This window comes from Mauremys reevesii, linkage group 8 (assembly GCF_016161935.1).
Source record: "Mauremys reevesii isolate NIE-2019 linkage group 8, ASM1616193v1, whole genome shotgun sequence".
In the NCBI taxonomy this organism is placed as follows: domain Eukaryota; kingdom Metazoa; phylum Chordata; order Testudines; family Geoemydidae; genus Mauremys; species Mauremys reevesii.
The window spans coordinates 22,716,705-22,735,558 of NC_052630.1; the positions used below are offsets into that span (position 1 = coordinate 22,716,705).

Below are 18,854 nucleotides of genomic sequence, written 5' to 3' on the forward strand. Positions count from 1 at the left end.
CGGAAGTACTAATGCAGCAAAATGGCAATTCTTACTTCAAAGCCCAGCCCAAGATGTAGTGGCTTGCCCCCAACCTAATAAAGCAGATAATTAAAGCAGTAGCAAGAGGAGAGTAGACATAGAGAATTGGAGCAATTGAGGTAGGCTAGAGAAATCTCTTGTTTTACAAGGCAGAGAAAGGAATTCTTTTGCAGGATTTGTGTACCTTTGTTTTTCTCTTTCTTAGAGCGTTAACCCCATTTCATCATTAATTATCCTACTACTGCTTTTCTTGGTACCAAGGCTCTCATGGCTTACCCAGAACTGGGTTTCACCCATCCAGCTCTGACTGATTAGATATCACATGAAGCTCACCCCACCTCATAGTTTAATTTCAAAGCAATATGGGCCACTGCTAGCTGGTGAGCCTCACTGAAGGCTTTGAAGAGGTACCACATTGTACTAGATTCTGTTTTGTTTTGGCTTCAGCAAAAAATTAATCCAGCAACATTTGTGCCTGGGTGTTATGCATTCCCTTTTAAACAAGCCAGCAAGCTTCCTATTTCCAGCATTAAATTTCGTGAACTAAGTGGAGGCAAATTGACAGAATGTATCTGTGACACTGGCAGACCAGGTGCCAGCTCTTGCCAAGATTGAAGGCACTAGCTAAGAACTGACAAACTCATAACTGGAGACCAGACCACTATATATTAGTCTTATAAGAATGTATTTAGTGTTTAGACTCTATGAAATACTTGTAAATTGCTGCATCCATTACTTGTAACGTCAGTATTCCAGCCTATAAGGAAATATGTAAGTTTTGCTTTATAACTTCAAAAATGTTTGCTCTAAATTTGTGAACCCAGATGGGAAGAGTGTTGCTCCTCCCCCTCACCCACCAAGAACTATCAAAATCAGATGGGCCTCGAGGAACATTGCAATACAAAGGATTGGTTAATGGCCCTATTGTACCTATGGAGAAGAGCAGAAGGCCTCATTCTTTCACTCTGAATGATGGCAGAGGAAAATAAAAATAGTTGATGTGAAAATTGTTCATCTCTTTGCTGTTTGAACTCTAACATGGCCAGAGAAGCCAAGATAAAGCCAGAAGTCTCCAGGGATTACCCCTGGGTCTACCCTGAAAGACACTTTGAATTGACAGATCACAACAGTCGCTCCTTGGATTTAGATGGTAACTCCTTTGCGTGTATGTTTGCTTGATTTAACCTGTAAATAACTTATTTCTCTTTCCTACTTAATAAGCATGTAGATAGTTTATTACAAGATTGGCTACAAGATCTAGGGCAGTAGTGGGCAACTTGCAGCCTACCAGGGTAATCTATGGGTGGGCTATGAGACAGTTTGTTTACACTGACTGTTCACAGCTTCTAGTGGCCACGGTTCGCCGTTCCTGGCCAATGGGAACTGTAGGAAGCAGCACAGGCTGCTGCTAGTCTTGAGTTTTGTCTAGAGCCAGATTCTACCCTAAGGGGTGCATCTTACTCTAAACTCTAACTGACTTGCTAAATCTTTGTTTTATTAAATTAAACCACCCACAAAACCAGCACTCTTAGTCATTAAAGCTTTTCTTTTCACTTGCTTGCATTATGTGTTAGATAGATATAGCTTATTTTATTTTTTATTGAAGTTTTTGTACGAATGGGCTGATAGTAAGAGATGCTCCAGAACTGATAGGAGTGTTAAAAACAGGGACAAGACAAATGCAATACAAAATGGAGTGACAAGAAATCAACCCAACTGTATACTGTAACACACTAGATTTTAACTAGGAAAGTTATGGTATATCAGTTATTTGAAATAGTATTATGTCACAGTATTTTTTCTACATTGTAATTGGGCTTCTATTTATAAAAAGATTAAAAAAGGAAAAATATGGTTAGGGTAGAAAGGATTTTATTAGCATGTGAGTAGGACTCCCACGTGTATAACTTTGCTATTCAGGGATGACCTGCATAACTCAAACAATGCTAATAAATATTCCTATATCACACCACTAGAAACCAATATATCCATATATTTAAGAGAAAAGAAGATATTACATGTTTTAAAAATGCTGTTAGGACTACTTTCTTAATCCTCCTAGCTGTAAAGTCAGGTTTTGTTAATATTAATTTACCAATACAGACTTTTAAGGGGGAGAGAGAGAGATTATATATTTCTTAAAAATGTTTAAGAGTTTACACTGAAAATGTCATATCCAATATCTCAGCCATCCAGGGACAGAACCAAAAGCTGCATTTCTGCCCCTTTGGAAATTTAGGAATCACACCTTTCCAACTGTGTAGATAGTGTATTTTAAACTGAGATACCATAAGATATTGGACCTTAAATCTGTCACTTAATATTGAAGATTGCCCCTACCAGAACCCCATCTTGCAAAGGGTTAAAGAAATGTGGTCATTTTTTATTTTTAAAATACATAATAATGTTGGCTGGTTGAACTGCTCAAATGTTTGGAATGTGAGACTGAATTTTGTTGGATATGCATGAGTAGGGACAGAGCAGGTGAAGCAGTCAAAGTTTCACAATAAATGCAATTTATCTCACAGGATCTCAGCATTGCATATGGGGTGTACGCATATAAGGCTACATTGTTAGCTAAAACACAGTAAGAATTTCAAAGCACGGTGTAGAATATCAGCTTCTTGTAATCTCTTCAGGACAAGAGTCAAATATTCCCAATTAACAGACAGCATTAACATTTATATTATATTCAACCAAGTCTGTACATCCAATCACATCAGTTTTTACACATTTTTGCATTCCTAAAATTATCAAATGATAAATAATTACTTTTCCCCCCACTGAGCCACACACAAAAAAAACCTCTTAAGAGATGTTATAGTCTACCACTTTTAAGGCTTTGTATACATAAGCATTTTTGTCAACAAAGCTTTTGTTGGTCAAGAGTGTGAAAAAAATATCCCGCAAACAAACAAACAAAAAGTTTCACCGACAAAAGCGCCTCTTGCCGACATAGCTACCACTGCTTGTTGGGGATGGTTTAGTTATGCCAGCTGTAGAGCTGGCATATAGAGTGGCTACACAGGAGATCTTACAGTGGCACAGCTGCAGCGGTATAGCTGTTCTGCTGTGAGGTCCCTAGTGTAGACTCTGCCCAGGTCTATACTAGTGGGGGGGGAGGGGTCGACCTAAGATACGTAACTTCAGCTACGTGAATAGCGTAGCTGAAGTCGGCATATCTTAGGTCGACTTACCTGGCCGTGAGGATGGCAGCGAGTTGACCGCTGCTGCTCTCCCGTCGACTCCGCTTCCGCCTCTCGCAAGCTGGAATTCCGGAGTCGACAGGGGAGTGCAATCGGGGATCGATTTTTATCGCATAGATCGATCATTACCCTCCGATCCAGTGGGTAGCAAAGACCTGCCCATAGTCTGTTACATTAATCAATTTTTACATAACAGTGACACTTGCTGGCCAACTGGTTTAGATGCAGTTTGTTTTCCTGAATTGATAGGTTCCTCTCTCCCATTACTTGTTATGATGAATTTTAGAAGGTATCAACTTACACTTTCAGTAGTACAAGTCTGTACCAAGTATACTTTTTTTAAAAAAGAAAGCACTAGTATGCTTATAGCACCAGCCGTTAGCTTCATTCATAGACTTCTTTTCCCTGGCAAAAACCAGGCCATTTCTGCAAAGCAGACTTGTGCAGTTGTTTTTACAGAAACGCGGGCAGAAAAGTTCCAGTTACTGGTTTACCAAGTATCATATACAATAGCCAAGAACTATGTGCTGGAATGTCTTTCACATAATTACTGTCCAAGAAAGGGGGCCATGGGATCATCAGGTCTTTGGCGTTTCATTCTATAAGCCTCCATTTCCTCTTCTGTAGGCTCCCGTGTTTCATACATGCTGTTATATGGCCTCTTCCTCTCATCTAACTGCATGATTTCTTTAACCTGGAGGAGACGAGCCTCTTCTGCATTTAATGCCTGAAGAAAAGCAGAAACGAGGTAACAATCATGATAGATTCTAGTACTTTAACTAAAACACGAGCAGGAGACAGAACAGTACAATTCTATAATCCACACAAAAGCAGCTACTGCTAGTTCTCATTTTACACCTACAAGCCTTAAGTGTTTAACCTCCAACTACAGTGCCAAATTAGCATTGGTCATGCCTAATGTTTTAATTTTGCTGTCAGTTTTCTGTTGACAGTATTATTTAATTTAGCCATTTTAAAATTTGTGTAAATGTAGGATGTAGTAATTTTAAGGATTCCTGAATTTTCAGCTAAGTTTATGTATATGGTGAAATTCTCTAAAGCGTTTTAGTGACTTAAGAGCTTGAGAAATTCATCCAGACTGATCAAGGACAGCTTTTTTCCCCTTTTGTTTTTTAAAGACATTAAATATTCCTTCCCTATTGTAGTGCTACTGTTTGCTATTCAGCAGAAGCTGTGGTTTATCCAAAAGATGGTTGAAGTATAGTATATCAGTGTAAGACTCCCATGCTGTAACTGATAGTACACAGGCAGACTGCTGTATTTCTGTGGAGCCCCATTCAATGACTTCATTGGGACTTTGTACAGTTACCGTAATCTACTCATGCACACCATCAATTTCAGGATAGAGCCTAATTTTCTCCTTGGGATAAAAGGCATTTTGTTGGTTTGTTTCCCATCTTGCTTCACACAATTAATTAGGTTAGTATTCCACTTTTCTGCTATCATCACCCACTGTTCTAACCATTTACTTCAAAGCAGCTAAACAACTCTGTCTAAAAGTCACTTCAACTCAGAGTCACCAGCAGAGAAACCCTATATACAACGCCACAAGAATATCAGCTTCTTGTAATCTCTTCAGGACAAGAGTGGGACCCTCTTACCACTGAGCAAATATTTCTTAATAAGAACAAGAACACTGTCTGAAAAACACAGTGCACCTTTTTCAGTTTTTCGTGTTTCTTTTTCTCTTCACCCTCACTATCTGAATTTGGACTCTTCTTTTGCTTCTTCTTCTTCTTCTTTTTCTCATCTTTCTGTTTTTCTTGATGTATCTGGAGGTAGAAAAGCAGGAGTTTTAGACTGAAATGCCAAGGGTTATGCACATGTATGTTCAAGGAACTTATCTCTAAGGTCTACCAACTCTATATCTCAGGAGTTTAGCTGGGAATATTGAGAGATGAGACATTAATGATCCAATATTTTATAAATCTCCTAGTCAAGCTCAGAAAAGATGGCCCATGCAACTTCGTCGTACAGTCACTACACTACTCCACCTTTTAAAACTCCAGATAAACAGAATGTAAAAATCTTCCTTCTCACAATCTTTTCAAGTAGTTTTCCTTTTATAAAGGGAAGACACGTGGGAGGGGAGGTAACCTACCTCCATCAACGTTTTGGATTTTGCCATATACTCTTCCTCTGTAGGTTTTTCCTCTGGTAAGTCTGATGCAGTATTCTGCATAATGAAGATAAAAGAAAGGGCATGAAAACTCACTATGCATGTACCAAAATGGAAAGACAAGTTGAATTACTAGCCTTATTTTAGACATTTTTATAGCAGCATCCCATTATTCTAATGTCTAAAAATGAAATGTTACTTACAGCGATTTCTTTCCCAGCTTCTCCTGTACAATAGGAATACTTGACAAACGAGTGGCAGCATTTATATCCCCATCTGCCTTCCTTCCAATATGAACCCCATATACACTGCAAGACAGAGAAGCAATCCTGTAACAGGAACATTGCAAATCATGCAAGATTTTTGTTTAACTCTTTTCAGAAAAGTAGTAGTTCATTCAAAAATCTTAGGAAGGAAAACTGATGAACTTTGAAGATCCACAAGAATTAGTCGGAGGGGGGGGGGGAGATTTTCAAAGGCAAAGGACAACTAGGTGCCCAACTCCCAGAACAACTCAAGGGGAGTTGGAAGCATGACTGCCATTTGTGCCTTTGAAAGTTCCCTACACACTCTCCACTTGATTCACACACAGCTCCTGTTAAAGGTAATTAAAATCTCCTGCTTGGAGGGAGAGACTTAAGCAAGCAACTAATCCGAAAAGATAAGTTCACTACTTTAGTAGACAGTGCATCGGTTCCCATGGCACTTGGTCATATTTCCTCTGCTTTACCAGGAAATTTAGCTCTTGCTATTGTTTCTTAGTCTAGGTGCTTACTGTGTGGTTGTTGATAGTTACATCCTCTTCATATTTAGAACGGACAATAGCTTTCTCTTGTCCTTTGATGACTGTTCCGTGTCTAGAATATTCCACATAATCTTCTGTCTGGGCTAACAGCAGTTCAGCCGGTGGAGCGTCTAGATGTTCTTGTCCTCCATACTACAACAATACAAGCAACATTTTTGAAGATCTATAGCAAAAAAAGTCATTTAGACTTGCAACTATATCTGCATTTCAAACACATCACCTCACTACCTTCCCTGTGCTTTGGGTGCTATGCAAGCACTTAGAACATTAAAATGGAAAAGGATCCATTTTTTGTGCTTGACTTGCTAGCTAAAAGATCTTATTTTCTGCTACAGTGGTAACACTTCAGATTTTTTTTTTGTTCGGAGAAATATTACCAGCTCCAGTGATATATCCCAATTTAAGTATAGAAAATCTTGTTTAAACGATTAGAAGTTTTCAAAGCAAAACAAAGTTAGAAAAACAATCCAAGTATAGAACAATTAGACAACGTGTTGTTTGTTGTCAACTTGTACTTAACAAATGTTAGCATCTTCATGATTTTTACCACGTTGTCTAAGTAAAATTGACAATACAGCAAAATAGACAAATGTTTATATAAAGGAAACAGCGCTCATTGTGGCGATACCAAAGTCTGAAAAATGAGATTTTGAAAAGCATTTATTTTGTATGAGTTGGGATAGTTTAGACTAAGTGTTTGCACATATTTCACAAGTTACCTTCTTCCTAAAAGATCAATTTTAACAATACAGAGACTATTTTCCACCACTTGTGGGGGTCCAGATTTATGTTTTAAAATACATACATCTTACACTGCCAAGTTTTCACCAGAGGTAAATTCTGACAGCTGAGCCCCGTGACCTATAGAGAAAGAAATGCTAACTGACCTACAACTATACTGATGTGTCTATATTAAAAAAAAAAAAACTTACCCGACACAACAGGTATAAAGGCTACATAATTTTAGAGTTTGATCAGGTTAACAGGTGGTTTGACCAGCATTATTAATGATTTTTTTTTTAAATGAAAAAAAAGCAAAAACCCAAGCTGGACCCCCTCTTTACAGCATTCTTGTTCGTTGGGCATTTGCCTGTGTTACCTTTTCTAGGATGCTTTCTTTCTGCTGTTCCTTAAAATCTTCTTTTTTCACCTTGAAGGATTTGTACAGGAGCTCCAGTTTTGTAGGGTCTGCTTGAAGATGAACTTCAGAGCCTTTGTCATAAGCCTCCCAAGCAAACACTATATATAAAACAAAGAGCCATCACTTAATTAAATGATCATTCTGAATCCTATACATGCTTTTCAAATAGACAAAGAATAAATTAAAGGTGCTAAGAGTCATCATGCAGTCAAGTTTATCTGTAACAAGATACATTTCTGCCTTGGCACAGAAATATGGCACCTCAATTTTTAAAGGTATGATTTTTCTGACTTAATGAAATACTTACACTGAGTTTGTGCCATTGAAATGGTATCTCCAGTGTAACGAACAAAATTGTCACCTGCATAACCGACTCTAGAAAAAAAAACAAAAACAAAAAAATCCACCCCAATTATTTAAGTAATGTGCAACACCTTTACTCCCTGTTAAGTTCTTTCATCCATTACTGGCATTTTGTTACTGTCGTAACTTTGAATCTCTCTTGCTTGAAAAGGACATGTCACCAACACTCCCCAAATGGGAGACCCTCTTGCAACATTGTTTCTATTCCCCACCTGGGCCACAGAAGAACACACAAATGTCATTCACATCACTACTCCTCTGCTTTCTACCTGAGAGTTTACACGTTAGCTCTGCAATATTCTGAATGCTTCCTGGCCCAACCTATGGATTCTAACGAGTCTGTGACAGGGAAGCATGAAGTTCAGTTTCTGGACAGTGGGATATCTGAATTTGGGAGTATTTTTGCTGTGATAATTGCAGATCAAGAGGAGAATAGCTGCAGACATCCAACTATTGAAATACATTTACATATACATCACTGTGGTCTAGAGATACCATCTCTACTACAGAGGGGTTCTGCTGTAACCTGCAATTTGCTGTTCTGCCCACTTTACAATTTGTATTCAAATAATTAGTATCAATCCCATGGTAATTAAATTGACAAGATCACTTTAAATATCAATACTCAATAAAATGATCCTCATCAGCATTGTGTGTGTCAACTTGTAAGTTAGAAGAAAAAAAACAAAATAATCAGAAGAACATAACCAAGAAAGTATTAAAAGATTCCCTCCTCCATAACTGACTAGTTGCTCACTGGTAGCAAGATACACAGGACAGCAAAGAGAAACAAGCTTAATATTAAGACAATTTTAACTTTAACTCATTTTGTTAGAGATGTGTAGCCAAAATCCCAGTTTCAAACTTACTCGTCTGGATTCTTGCCTGCATTGGCATATGGGTTCTCCCTCATTGCTCTCGTTTTGGGATCATAATAGGCAGAATTTGGATCTAGATTCCTCAAGTACTAAAATAAAGGAGACATACAAAATGTTTACTTAGAAATTTGGGATTCTAACAGAACTGAAAATATTACTGTAATCCCTTCATAGATACTTTTAAAGTGTTCGATGACATGCCTCAACTGCTATTAGAGCAGCTTCCTTTTAGTTGGGATAACCATGATAGGTTGCCTACCTTTGTAAAGCACCTGATGCTCTGTAGGTGAAAAGCAGTATCTAAAAAGTCAGAATTTGTATATGTTGACAGAAGGGGAAATGGGTAAAGGCAGGTCATGAGTTACCCAAGGTGACATAGAAGGATCAATGGCAGAGCTGGGACCAGAAACTAAGTCCACAGGCTCCAAGCCCCATGCTGAGTCCACTAGTAGTAACTACTAGTTAAGAGAACACAACCTTAGAAACAATAAGTTTATATAAATACATTTAAAAAAAAAAAAAAAGAAAAAAAAAGTCATAATAATATAACCCAGTTCATTTGCTGTGGCTTACTTTAGCAATGTCTTCCCGAATACGCAAGTTTCGGACTGTAATACGTCTTTTGGAGTCAAAGTTCTGTCCGGGCATATCAATATCATCTGCATATTTATCTTCATCTTCATCTTCACTGTTATGATCTCTTTCCTGAAAACAGAGTCAGAAAACTACTAAGTAAAATGATGGGTGTTCAATCTAGGAATAAATACAACAACCTGATTATTAGTTTAAATTGATTAGTTAAAAAAAAAATTCAAGAACCCCCTCATCCCATCCCCCTGTTTCTCTAATTAGGCATTTCCAATGTAAATTCTGGGTTAAGTGTTAGAATCTATTCTACAGTTACACTGAAAAATTTAGAAATAAATCTGCTACAGGATTTCCATTTCTACTTATGAGACCCAAGAGTTAAAATACACTTAAAATAAAACTGCAATAAAAAAATATGGCCACTATTCTTGATATGGCCTGGATTTTCTTTACAAGTCAGTTATTCTCCTGCCTGACAACTTGTTTCTAAGAGTTAATACCACAATAAAATTCAAAGGCAAAGAGCCAGATCTTGGAACCCAACTCCATCTGCTTTGCACCACTCTGGGAGTACAAAGCAGCTGCAAAGCCAGTAACTCCAGGCCCCTGCTGAGCTCCCATTGCTCAAGGAATCCATAGATGGCATGAAGCCACCATAGCAGGTCCTATTCCAACCCCTTCCAGCATCTGGTTTTCCTTCCCTTGAGTGATGCATTTGATAAGTGTCTTACTGTCTGTGAATTTGATTCCTCCTCTTCCCAGTGGTGTCTTGGGGAGTTCTGCAGGGGAAAAAATAAAAAAAAGCACATGAGCAGAAAATACAAAACTTTAGGGTGGGAAGAGATTTGGGAGAGTGAAGTAGAGGAAACTGTTGGACAAACAAACAATCAAAGCAGGGCTTACCCCAAAGGCAGTGGAAGACACACGTGATAACCATGGAACAAACTGCAGAACAGATCATTGTGATATACATTTTTTGCTTTAAAGTTTACAAGCCTCTTACAGCACAGAAACCTTTTTGAAAAATATTTTAAATTATTTTCATATCAAACCACTATATATCTCGCAAGAGTGATGAGTCCCTGAACTGTGAGAGTGTAGCATAAAGTCAGTTCTACTGTCTATCAACACTGATAGTTCCAAATTCAGTTCTCATGAGACCTTTAATAATTCAAGTTATTTAAAACAAACAAACAAACCAACCAAAAAAAACCCAACATAGTTTGGAATTGATGATTTAACACAGTTGCAAAGTACCTTGGTCATTTTTTGTTTAGAGACCAGAACCCATAGTTTAACCCAGAGGAAGCCAGATAAAGAGTTTTAAGTGGGACCAATTAATTTCCAGGTTGAGGTGACCTCTGGAGTGGAGGAGGAGGAGGGAAGATCCATGGACACTGGTGGAAGGAATAGGAGTCCTGGGAGAAACCCATCTAGTCCCACTCCACATTCCCTCTCCCAGAAATCTTGCCCTGCATTCTTGACATGCTCCACTTCTGCCACCTCCCTTGTGCCAGGAATCACTGGGGAAGGCTGAAGGAGATCTGGCATTGGGATCAAACTATGGAGAGTGTGTCTGACCACTCAGAGAAGGGAAACAAAGAGCATGAAGTTTTTCACCCTCAGAGAATGGCTTGTTTTGAGGAGTGACAAGGCCTTCCTTTTGGCTCTGAAAGGGAGATGGAGGTTCCTGCTGGGGAAGGGAGAGGGAAAGAGATGGGAGCTATCTTTAATTAGCTCTGATTGTTCTGTTTAGTCCTTAGGAAGAAGAGTAATCCTGTGTCAGGATTAGAGACCAAGTTTACTCTGCCATCTAGGCACAAAAATTGTGGTTACATTCCCTAGAACAGGGGTAGGCAACCTATGGCACAGGTGATTTTTAGAGGCACTCAAACTGCCCACGTCCTGGCCACCAGTCCGGGGGGGCTCTGCATTTTAATTTAATTTTAAATGAAGCTTCTTAAACATTTTAAAAGCCGTATTTACTTTACATACAGCAATAGTTTAGTTATATGTAATAGACTTACAGAATGAGACCTTCTAAAAACGTAAAAATGTATTACTGGCACGTGAAGCCTTAAATTAGAATGAATAAATGAAGACTTGGCACACCATTTCTGGAAGGTTGCCAACCCCTGCCCTAGAAAATGGAGGATGAATGGCATAAATTCTTTGGTTTGTTGTTGATCAGTAACAGAGTAAACACAGTATACTATATTCCGAGAACTGCCCTCACTTATAGCCATCTCTATGTTTAATTTTTTTTAAGACATGCAAAGTTACCATTAAATCTTCTTACAAGAATATTCAGTTAATTTCATTACTAAGGCCCTAATTATAATCCAAGAGCCACTAGCGAGAAGGAAAATGAAAACTAAAGCCATGGCAAAGAGACCTGCAAGCCAAGAGGAATGTATGTTGATATTCCTCAACCTCAAAATAAAGCTTAACCAAGAACCTACAAATACTGGCACAAAAAACTGAACAAGATGTAAAGTGCAGATTTCAGATAGTGAGCCGAGTTCATACATGTTTATACTAACCATTGACAAATGAATCCATGGGAAGATTTCATAATTAGAAAGTTAGTCAAATAATATAAAACCTCTTAAGTCTAAGTATTTCCCTGAATAAAAGTTACTAATTGACAGCAAGATTCTCTAAGCTCTGTTTTGCATGTCTTGGCAAGGCCATCAATTGTCAGGACACGGGAGCCTTACTATTAACCCATATTCACATAATTGAGAGTATTTTAAAGTAAAGTATATTTTTCTTGTTAGTGTACTTACTTTATAAAAATGATTAGAGTATTGGACAATATAGGATAAACACACTTCATAAAAATGACCAAAAAAAAAAAAAAATCATTGCTCTATCCCTTGCCCCAGTGCTAGGTGCTAATCCTATCAATGGCATATGCTGAAAAGCAAGCAGATGCAAAACAGAAGCTTCAGATCTGCACAAACACAAAAAGATACAAGACAGCAAATGAAGCACATATATGTTGTAATGCCCTCTACTAGTTGTTTGGGCTACCAGCATCTGAAGGCAGAGACGACCTGTTCTATTCAGAACAGGAAAAAAAAGGCACTTTTTTTGTTTCAGTTTTAAGAAAAATGTGCCAGGTTTTAGCTTACTTACCACCTGCTCCATCAGTTTTCCTGAAGCCAACTCTTCCTGCAACTTCTGAGCTTTCAGAGTACGTTTAGCCTAAATATGGAAAGAGTGTTTTTATTTTATTTTGTTAAATAAAAGTGAATGATCAAAAACACTCATCATAAGCACCTCTGGGTGCATTTAGAACTTTAAATGCACTCGTTAGGACCCGAATTTGTTGCTACCAACCAACTGGTAGCGAACAGTCTCCAGCTTTGATAGCCCCCCAAGGTATGTCTACACTGCAACGAAACACAAGCTGATTCAGGCTTGCTGAGGTTGGCTTGTGGGGCTAAAAAACTGCAATGTAGATGTTTCAGTTTGGGCTGGAGCCGGGGCTCTGAGACCTGCAAGGGAAAAAGGTCTCAGAGCCCAAGCTCCAGCTGGAGTCCAAACATCTCCACTGCAAGTTTATAGCCCCGCAAGCCTGAGTCAACTGACTCGGGCCAGCCTCAGGTGTTTTATTGCAGTGTCGACTTATCCAAAGGATCCAGTGCCCCAAAGTTTGTCTTTATACTGCTCTTCCAAATCTCTAGCTACTGGCTACATCACTCGAGGGAGGGAAGAGCATCTAAAGGCCATCTTACCATCACAACCAATTTACTTAATATAAGCAAGTTTACAGATGCATACTCTCAAATACTCAGGCTCATTGGGCTGACGCAGTACGGCACGTCAGTTTCACTGAGTTAAAATTAAAAGTGTCTGCTTTCAGCATTGGCATTCATATCTGCTATTGAAAATGTTAAAAGTCCAGCTAAGCTAAAATATTTTAATTCTGTGGTAAATCATTATCAATATTACCTACCCCATATCAAGTATTTACTGTGGGTAATTATACATACAGAAAAATTAAGTCAATGTAAGAAGTGCTTGCAACAGTGTGTATGCAACTCTGATCTGCAGTTCATTTACCGGGTGAATCTCCCTGCAATTCCATTTTTATTTTTAAGTTTTTAGTTCAACAAGAAAAGAAATCTAAGCAATCAAAGAGAGAATCCACATATCTTTTGGATTACGAATGCAGCACATGCTGAAGAATGTTTAGTAAGTCTATTCAACTAAATACCTACATACCAAGTCAACTTTGGAATATTCTTCTACAATCTTCATGTGCTCTTCTGGGTTGTAACCATTCCAACGATCTCTCTTCCCATCATAATCAAACATTAGTGTAGGCTGCACATGTTCATCTGGTGCAATATTAAGGCCTGTGAATTTTGCTCCAACTTTCCTAGGTCTCTGAAAAAGGGAAGCCACAATTACTTTTGCATTATTTTAGTCTAAAGGACAGCCACATTACTCACCTATACACATCACTTTAAAAAACTTAATTCCTCTTAGATACACTATTTGCAACCTACAATTCTAAATATATGTTCATTACTACTTCTAGATTTTATATACTGAAGTTGGCTTAAAAAGGTATTGACTAAAACAACTGACAAAAGTGTAGCTGCTTTTATTTTATCTACTGCTGCCAATAACATCGAAAAGAACTCTAACTGGAAGAAAAACAGGAGTACTGTGGCACCTTAAAGACTAACAAATTTATTTTAGCATGAGCTTTCGTGAGCTAAAGCTCACTTCTTCGGATGCCTTTTTCATGAAGTTGATGGATTTCCACTCCATACGGCTAAATGCAGTGCCTTGCATAATGACAGGTTTCAGAGTAGCAGCCGTGTTAGTCTGTATCCGCAAAAAAAAACAGGAGTACTAGTGGCACCTTAAAGACTAACAAATTTATTTTAGCATGAGCTTTCGTGGATGCGGATACAGACTAACACGGCTGCTACTCTGAAATCTAACTGGAAGATTAGTTTTCAGTTCCTTCACTGTGCATTTCCCTGTTTAGACAGTTAGGCTGCATCAACAGAGGTAGTTTTTTGGAATTCTCCCACTATTGGATCACTGCTAGAAATGGCAAGAATACTAGTATAGATTAACAATGGTGTTTTTGACTAATAATGCCAATCAAAGGAGATCTGGAGAACACAGGTAGTGTAGAACAATGCTGGTCTACACTAGAGCTGGTGGAGCTGTACCAGTCCAGTGCTAGAAAAAAAGATGAGATGATTTCTGCAAAGTCATACATGTGAGCAAAACCTGTGTTAGTTTCCCCTGTTTTTGTGGATCATACACTCAAAGGAGAGAGAGAAAAAAGTTTTGTTTTTTTTAAATAAAGTGTGATTGTAAAAACCACCCAAAAAAAGTTGACATAAAGACTCAGAGGCAAATGCAGTACATGAAGTTATTTTTTAAACTGAACAGATTAAAGTTGGTCCCATCATCAGACATTTAAGTGTACTTTCAAGAAATCCCATTTTAACAGATTTGGAGCTGAAAAAGGTATCCTGGACTGTGCTTGACCCAAAGCAGTGTAAGACAATTACTTCAATAAATTATACAATGAAAGGCATGGGTGAGATGTGGTAGACTGAAGTCCGTTTTCTTATCCATATTGGCAAATATTTTTATAAATGAGTGGACCCACAATACCTTGAAAAGATAAGTCTTTTGATATGGTAACTGAGTTTTTCCCCTACATATTCCTCCTACATAAAACTGGTTTCATTCAATAGCCTTCAAACACCTCAAACTGTATGTGAGAGATTGATTAAAATCACTTTGAAGAGCCAGTTTAGATGTGCCAAACTACATATTTTCCATCAATGCAAATTCACAGCAATATTTTCCAAGGAACAGTCAGACACCAAAAATAGTCAGGTTTACCTCCAAGCAGTCTTTCTTTGTATGTGTCATTGCACCGCAGTTCTCACAGGCTCCTTTGCGGTACCTAGTTGTAACAGCATTCTAAACATAAGGGAACAAACACTGTGATATAAATAGCATGATGGACACACACATTCCCAAGAATCAGCTTTGGCTGATTTGCATTTTTCATTAGCCTGATTAAGTGAAGGTGAATCTGCGTACACAAAATCAGCTCTACAAAGCCAAAACACACAGTTTCAGTTGTTTCCCAAATGCTCTGGAAAGTCTATGGCAAAGGTTTCCCCTTTCACTCCCCCGCTCTGCCCAATCACTACAGAACAAGAGGGAATAGATATTTCAGAATAATTGATAATAGAAATCTATAAACTCTCACTGATTTCAATAGTGCTGGATTGAGCTCTCAGATTTTTTCCTCTAGACTGGATTATTCAATTAAATACATTTAATTTTGCATGTAAATTAAAGTAATTTAATTTGATTGCTATTTAATGACCTATTTTAAAACAGAGGTCTCATTTCAGTTATTAGTAGCAGTTTCTACACTACCAAGAAAAGTGAAAGCAATTCCACCCTTGTTGGATCTTTGTACAGATGTAAAGAATCAAAACAGTAATAAAGACTGAACTATTCTCACAGAAACAGTCCCTTTAGAAAAGATCTGAAGCCTATTAGTGGAGCCCTGTGTCTAAATAAACTATGAAATTAAACCTCTGGATTACAATCCAACACCATTTTAGGGTTAGTGAGAGATTACAGGAAATTTTACATTTCTTTAATACAGTTAAGGAAACCACTGGATATCAAAGGAGAACGAAGATCAAACTTGTAAGAATTACCAAGCAGGGCTCCCAACACTAAAATACAGTGCACATCCCCAACTTTTCCTTTATGAAGAGAGAAACTAATATTCCGCTTCAAGTTTTTTTTCAGTAGTCAGATAAGATCACAACAGAAAAAAAACAGGACTAGATATACTGTTATTGCTCTTCAGTCTTTGTGTATAGGGGTGCAGCTCTTCCAGCAAGTGAAAATGAAGGAACAAATATTTCTGTGTGGGATAAGTGGGGACAAAACTGAACACTAGAGTTACCAAAACTTAGATTAGTTACAGTGAAATACTTTTCAGAATAAAATCATCACAAGGATAAATCAGTTTCATTCAAAGAAGATTCTCATATATTTGTCACAATTCTTCCCTTTCCAAAAATATGTTCCATAAGTCTCATCTTTGCTACACCATAAAGATATTTTACCTCTTGAACCCCTCGTTTGTACCATTCCACAGATGAGGTAAACTCTTTCTGCTTCTCTGGCTGAGGTCTCTGGTGCTTTAATGTAGGTCTTTTTGAAGGATCTATGTACCATGGCACTGAAGAAATGTACTGAGGAATATGAGGGTTGATATCTCTGTAAAAAGATATAAAAAATATTTAGACACATGCTAATGATGTAAACAATGTGGCGTGAGTGAAAAACAGTAAAATTTCTTTTAAAGATGTCTATTACATTCAGCATTAGTCTTTTTGTGACAGATGAGCCGCAGTAAACATTATCTTAATGAATGTAAACTAACTATAATTGTCAAAATAAGCAAACAATGATTTTCCTTTCTTTTGTTACAGTCAATTCACACAGGCTCACATCCTGCCTCCAAATGAAGTAACTGGGCTTGATGCTACAGTATACCAGGGATATACCCTTTTCTGAGGTGCAAAACTGACTACTTCACCAGGACTACTACTCCAGCCAAAAGTAGTGACATAGCTTTTAGTACAGATTGGAGGTAGAGGAAAAGAAATGGAAATCTGCATAACAGACTCTCCAGTCCCACCCTCTGCCTAACACCATAATTCCATTGTACGCAACCACAAGAGCCCCCATCTGTATTTGGCATCTCCACCCACCGTACACCAGATTAGTACTAGTTGTTTGTTTGTTAAAGGAAACTCTACACTTGCAGAAAAGTGGGGATGATTTAGGCTTTAACAGCTAATTCACAAAGTTCAGCTTTCACAAAAAGTCTACCCAGCATTACTGGAATTTAGCCATTTTCCTCAACATTTTTTTAATAATGAGAAGGGCAAGTGTGTTTTATTGTAACAGAAAATCAAGCATGGCTCTTAGATGAAACTTACTTTCCTTCCTCATCCACTTCAGCTGGCGCATTACCCAGCTTTCTCTGTTCCTCTAGTTCCTTCTTTTTCCTCCAGTCTTCTCTTGTCATCTTCTTTGGTTCCTCCAAGCTTACATCATTCGACCCTCCCGCAGGGGTAGAGTTAATTATTTCAACAGTCCCAGATGCCATTGTCTTTTTCCTTTTGACATGAACACATATGGGTATATTGAAAAGGGCAATAGATTTAACACTATATAGAATTATTAAAAACTAAAGGAAAATCAATCTTTAATATATTAGTTATTTTTATCTAACAACAATCTTTTATATTTTTTCACATCACTTAGTTCCTTCCAGTTTTCTAGTTAAGCCAGTATGCTTGACAAAAATCACTGGCATTTATGATTTATAACCATGTTAAACAGTTAAATAAGTATAGAAACTAGTACTGAAAAATACACGATACTTTCTTATCTCTTGCAAATAAAGTAGAAAATTGTACAAAATATGTTTTTAAAAACCAGGGCAAGTAGTTTCAGGACTATCAATCGCATGTCAAGGTGGCCAAGTAGATCATAGATAGCAAAATACAGGTCTTGTAAAGAACAAGATAAACTTTAGAGACAAGTTGGGTGAGGGAATCTCTTTTACTGGACCAACTTCTGTTCTGGGATGCGAGCAGACACCGGGCCCTTATGCAGTACTTTTGCAAAGGCTTCAGGGCCTTTTATGAACATGCATAAAAGAGGTAAAGTTGCACAAGTCAGGTAAAGTTGATAAGTGTTATCCCAATCTTACAGCCAGAAAAACAGCAACGCACAGTAAAGTCAGATACTTTACACAAGAGGACAAATCGGGGCAAAGCTGGCTAAAAAACTCAGGAATCCTGTCTCAAATCATAAAAACCTCCTATGAAAAAAGTCACCTGGTTTCATTAGCAGGCCTTGGACCAACCAGGCTCACGAACCTTTCAGAGAGCCCAAGCTGCAGCCCTTGACTCCTGCCTCAGCCGCTCCCCCGTGTCTGCTACTCGCCCGCAGCGCACCGGGACTAACCGCTGAGGGCAGTGACCCGACGCCGGTTCTTGTCCACACGGCCCGGCCTGCGCTGTTACTGGGGACCCGTGATTCGGGAGGGCCCGGGGAATCGCGCGTAGGCGGCGGCCTAGGGGCACCGAGACAGGGGGACGCGCCTCCATGGATCCCCTTTCCAGGCGAGAGGGTCCCTAGTCAGGGGGGTTACGTTGTGCCTAGCCCGGCAGGGCAGCTCCCGGCCCGGTGCCTCGGCCTGGCTCTGCTGCCCCATTGTCCAGGCGGCCGCTGCCCCTACTCCATCCCCCCACGCGACCGCAGCGCCTGAGGCTCGAGAATCGGACCCGGCCAGGCCAGCAGGCGGGACGCAGCCGGACTTACCCGGAGAGCGCAGACGACACAAGACAGGCCCCGGCTCCGTGTTTACCAACTAGGCCTCAAGTCATTCCCCCTCCCCAATCCCATAATGCACCGCGCCGCCGGCTCTGGCTCCGCCTCTTAAAGGAGCCTGTTGGTGTGGGCGGCTGCTCCTGTCAACGCCGGGCGGACCCTCCCCTCTCCCGCACGAGACGTGACGTGATCGGGCGGCTCCGAGCGCAGCCGTGCCCCGAAGGGCTTCCCCTTCGCCCCGCGCCCCACACTCGCGTGTGTCTGTGCTGCGTGTGCGGGGGGC

The 18,854-nt window shown here is 39.1% G+C and overlaps 1 protein-coding gene across 1 annotated transcript; it reads right to left on the reverse strand.

Annotated features, from left to right (window-relative positions):
• Positions 1–2,520: 2,520 nt before the first annotated feature.
• SLU7 (SLU7 homolog, splicing factor) lies at positions 2,521–18,750 on the reverse strand. The gene is made up of 16 exons (XM_039483854.1): positions 18,563–18,750; positions 17,170–17,349; positions 16,288–16,441; positions 15,032–15,112; positions 13,376–13,540; positions 12,284–12,352; positions 9,874–9,921; positions 9,128–9,259; positions 8,546–8,643; positions 7,621–7,688; positions 7,272–7,411; positions 6,143–6,304; positions 5,571–5,675; positions 5,350–5,424; positions 4,907–5,020; positions 2,521–3,954 (listed from the first exon to the last, which is right to left on the reverse strand). Exons 2-16 carry the CDS (start codon positions 17,337–17,339, stop codon positions 3,775–3,777), a joined length of 1,761 nt encoding a protein of 586 aa, XP_039339788.1. The 5' UTR covers positions 17,340–17,349; positions 18,563–18,750; the 3' UTR covers positions 2,521–3,774.
• Between the last annotated feature and the right edge of the window lie 104 nt (positions 18,751–18,854).

Bases quoted from the DNA above. Each gene is read 5' to 3' on its own strand.
- SLU7 (XM_039483854.1), bottom strand. From the start codon at position 17,339: ATGGCATCTGGGACTGTTGAAATAATTAACTCTACCCCTGCGGGAGGG. The intron at 15,113-16,287 runs GTAAAATATCTT...CCTTATGTTTAG, and splicing joins ACAAACGAGGGGTTCAAGAG to AATGCTGTTACAACTAGGTA. The intron at 13,541-15,031 runs GTAAACCTGACT...TCCCTTTTTCAG, and splicing joins CAAAGAAAGACTGCTTGGAG to AGACCTAGGAAAGTTGGAGC.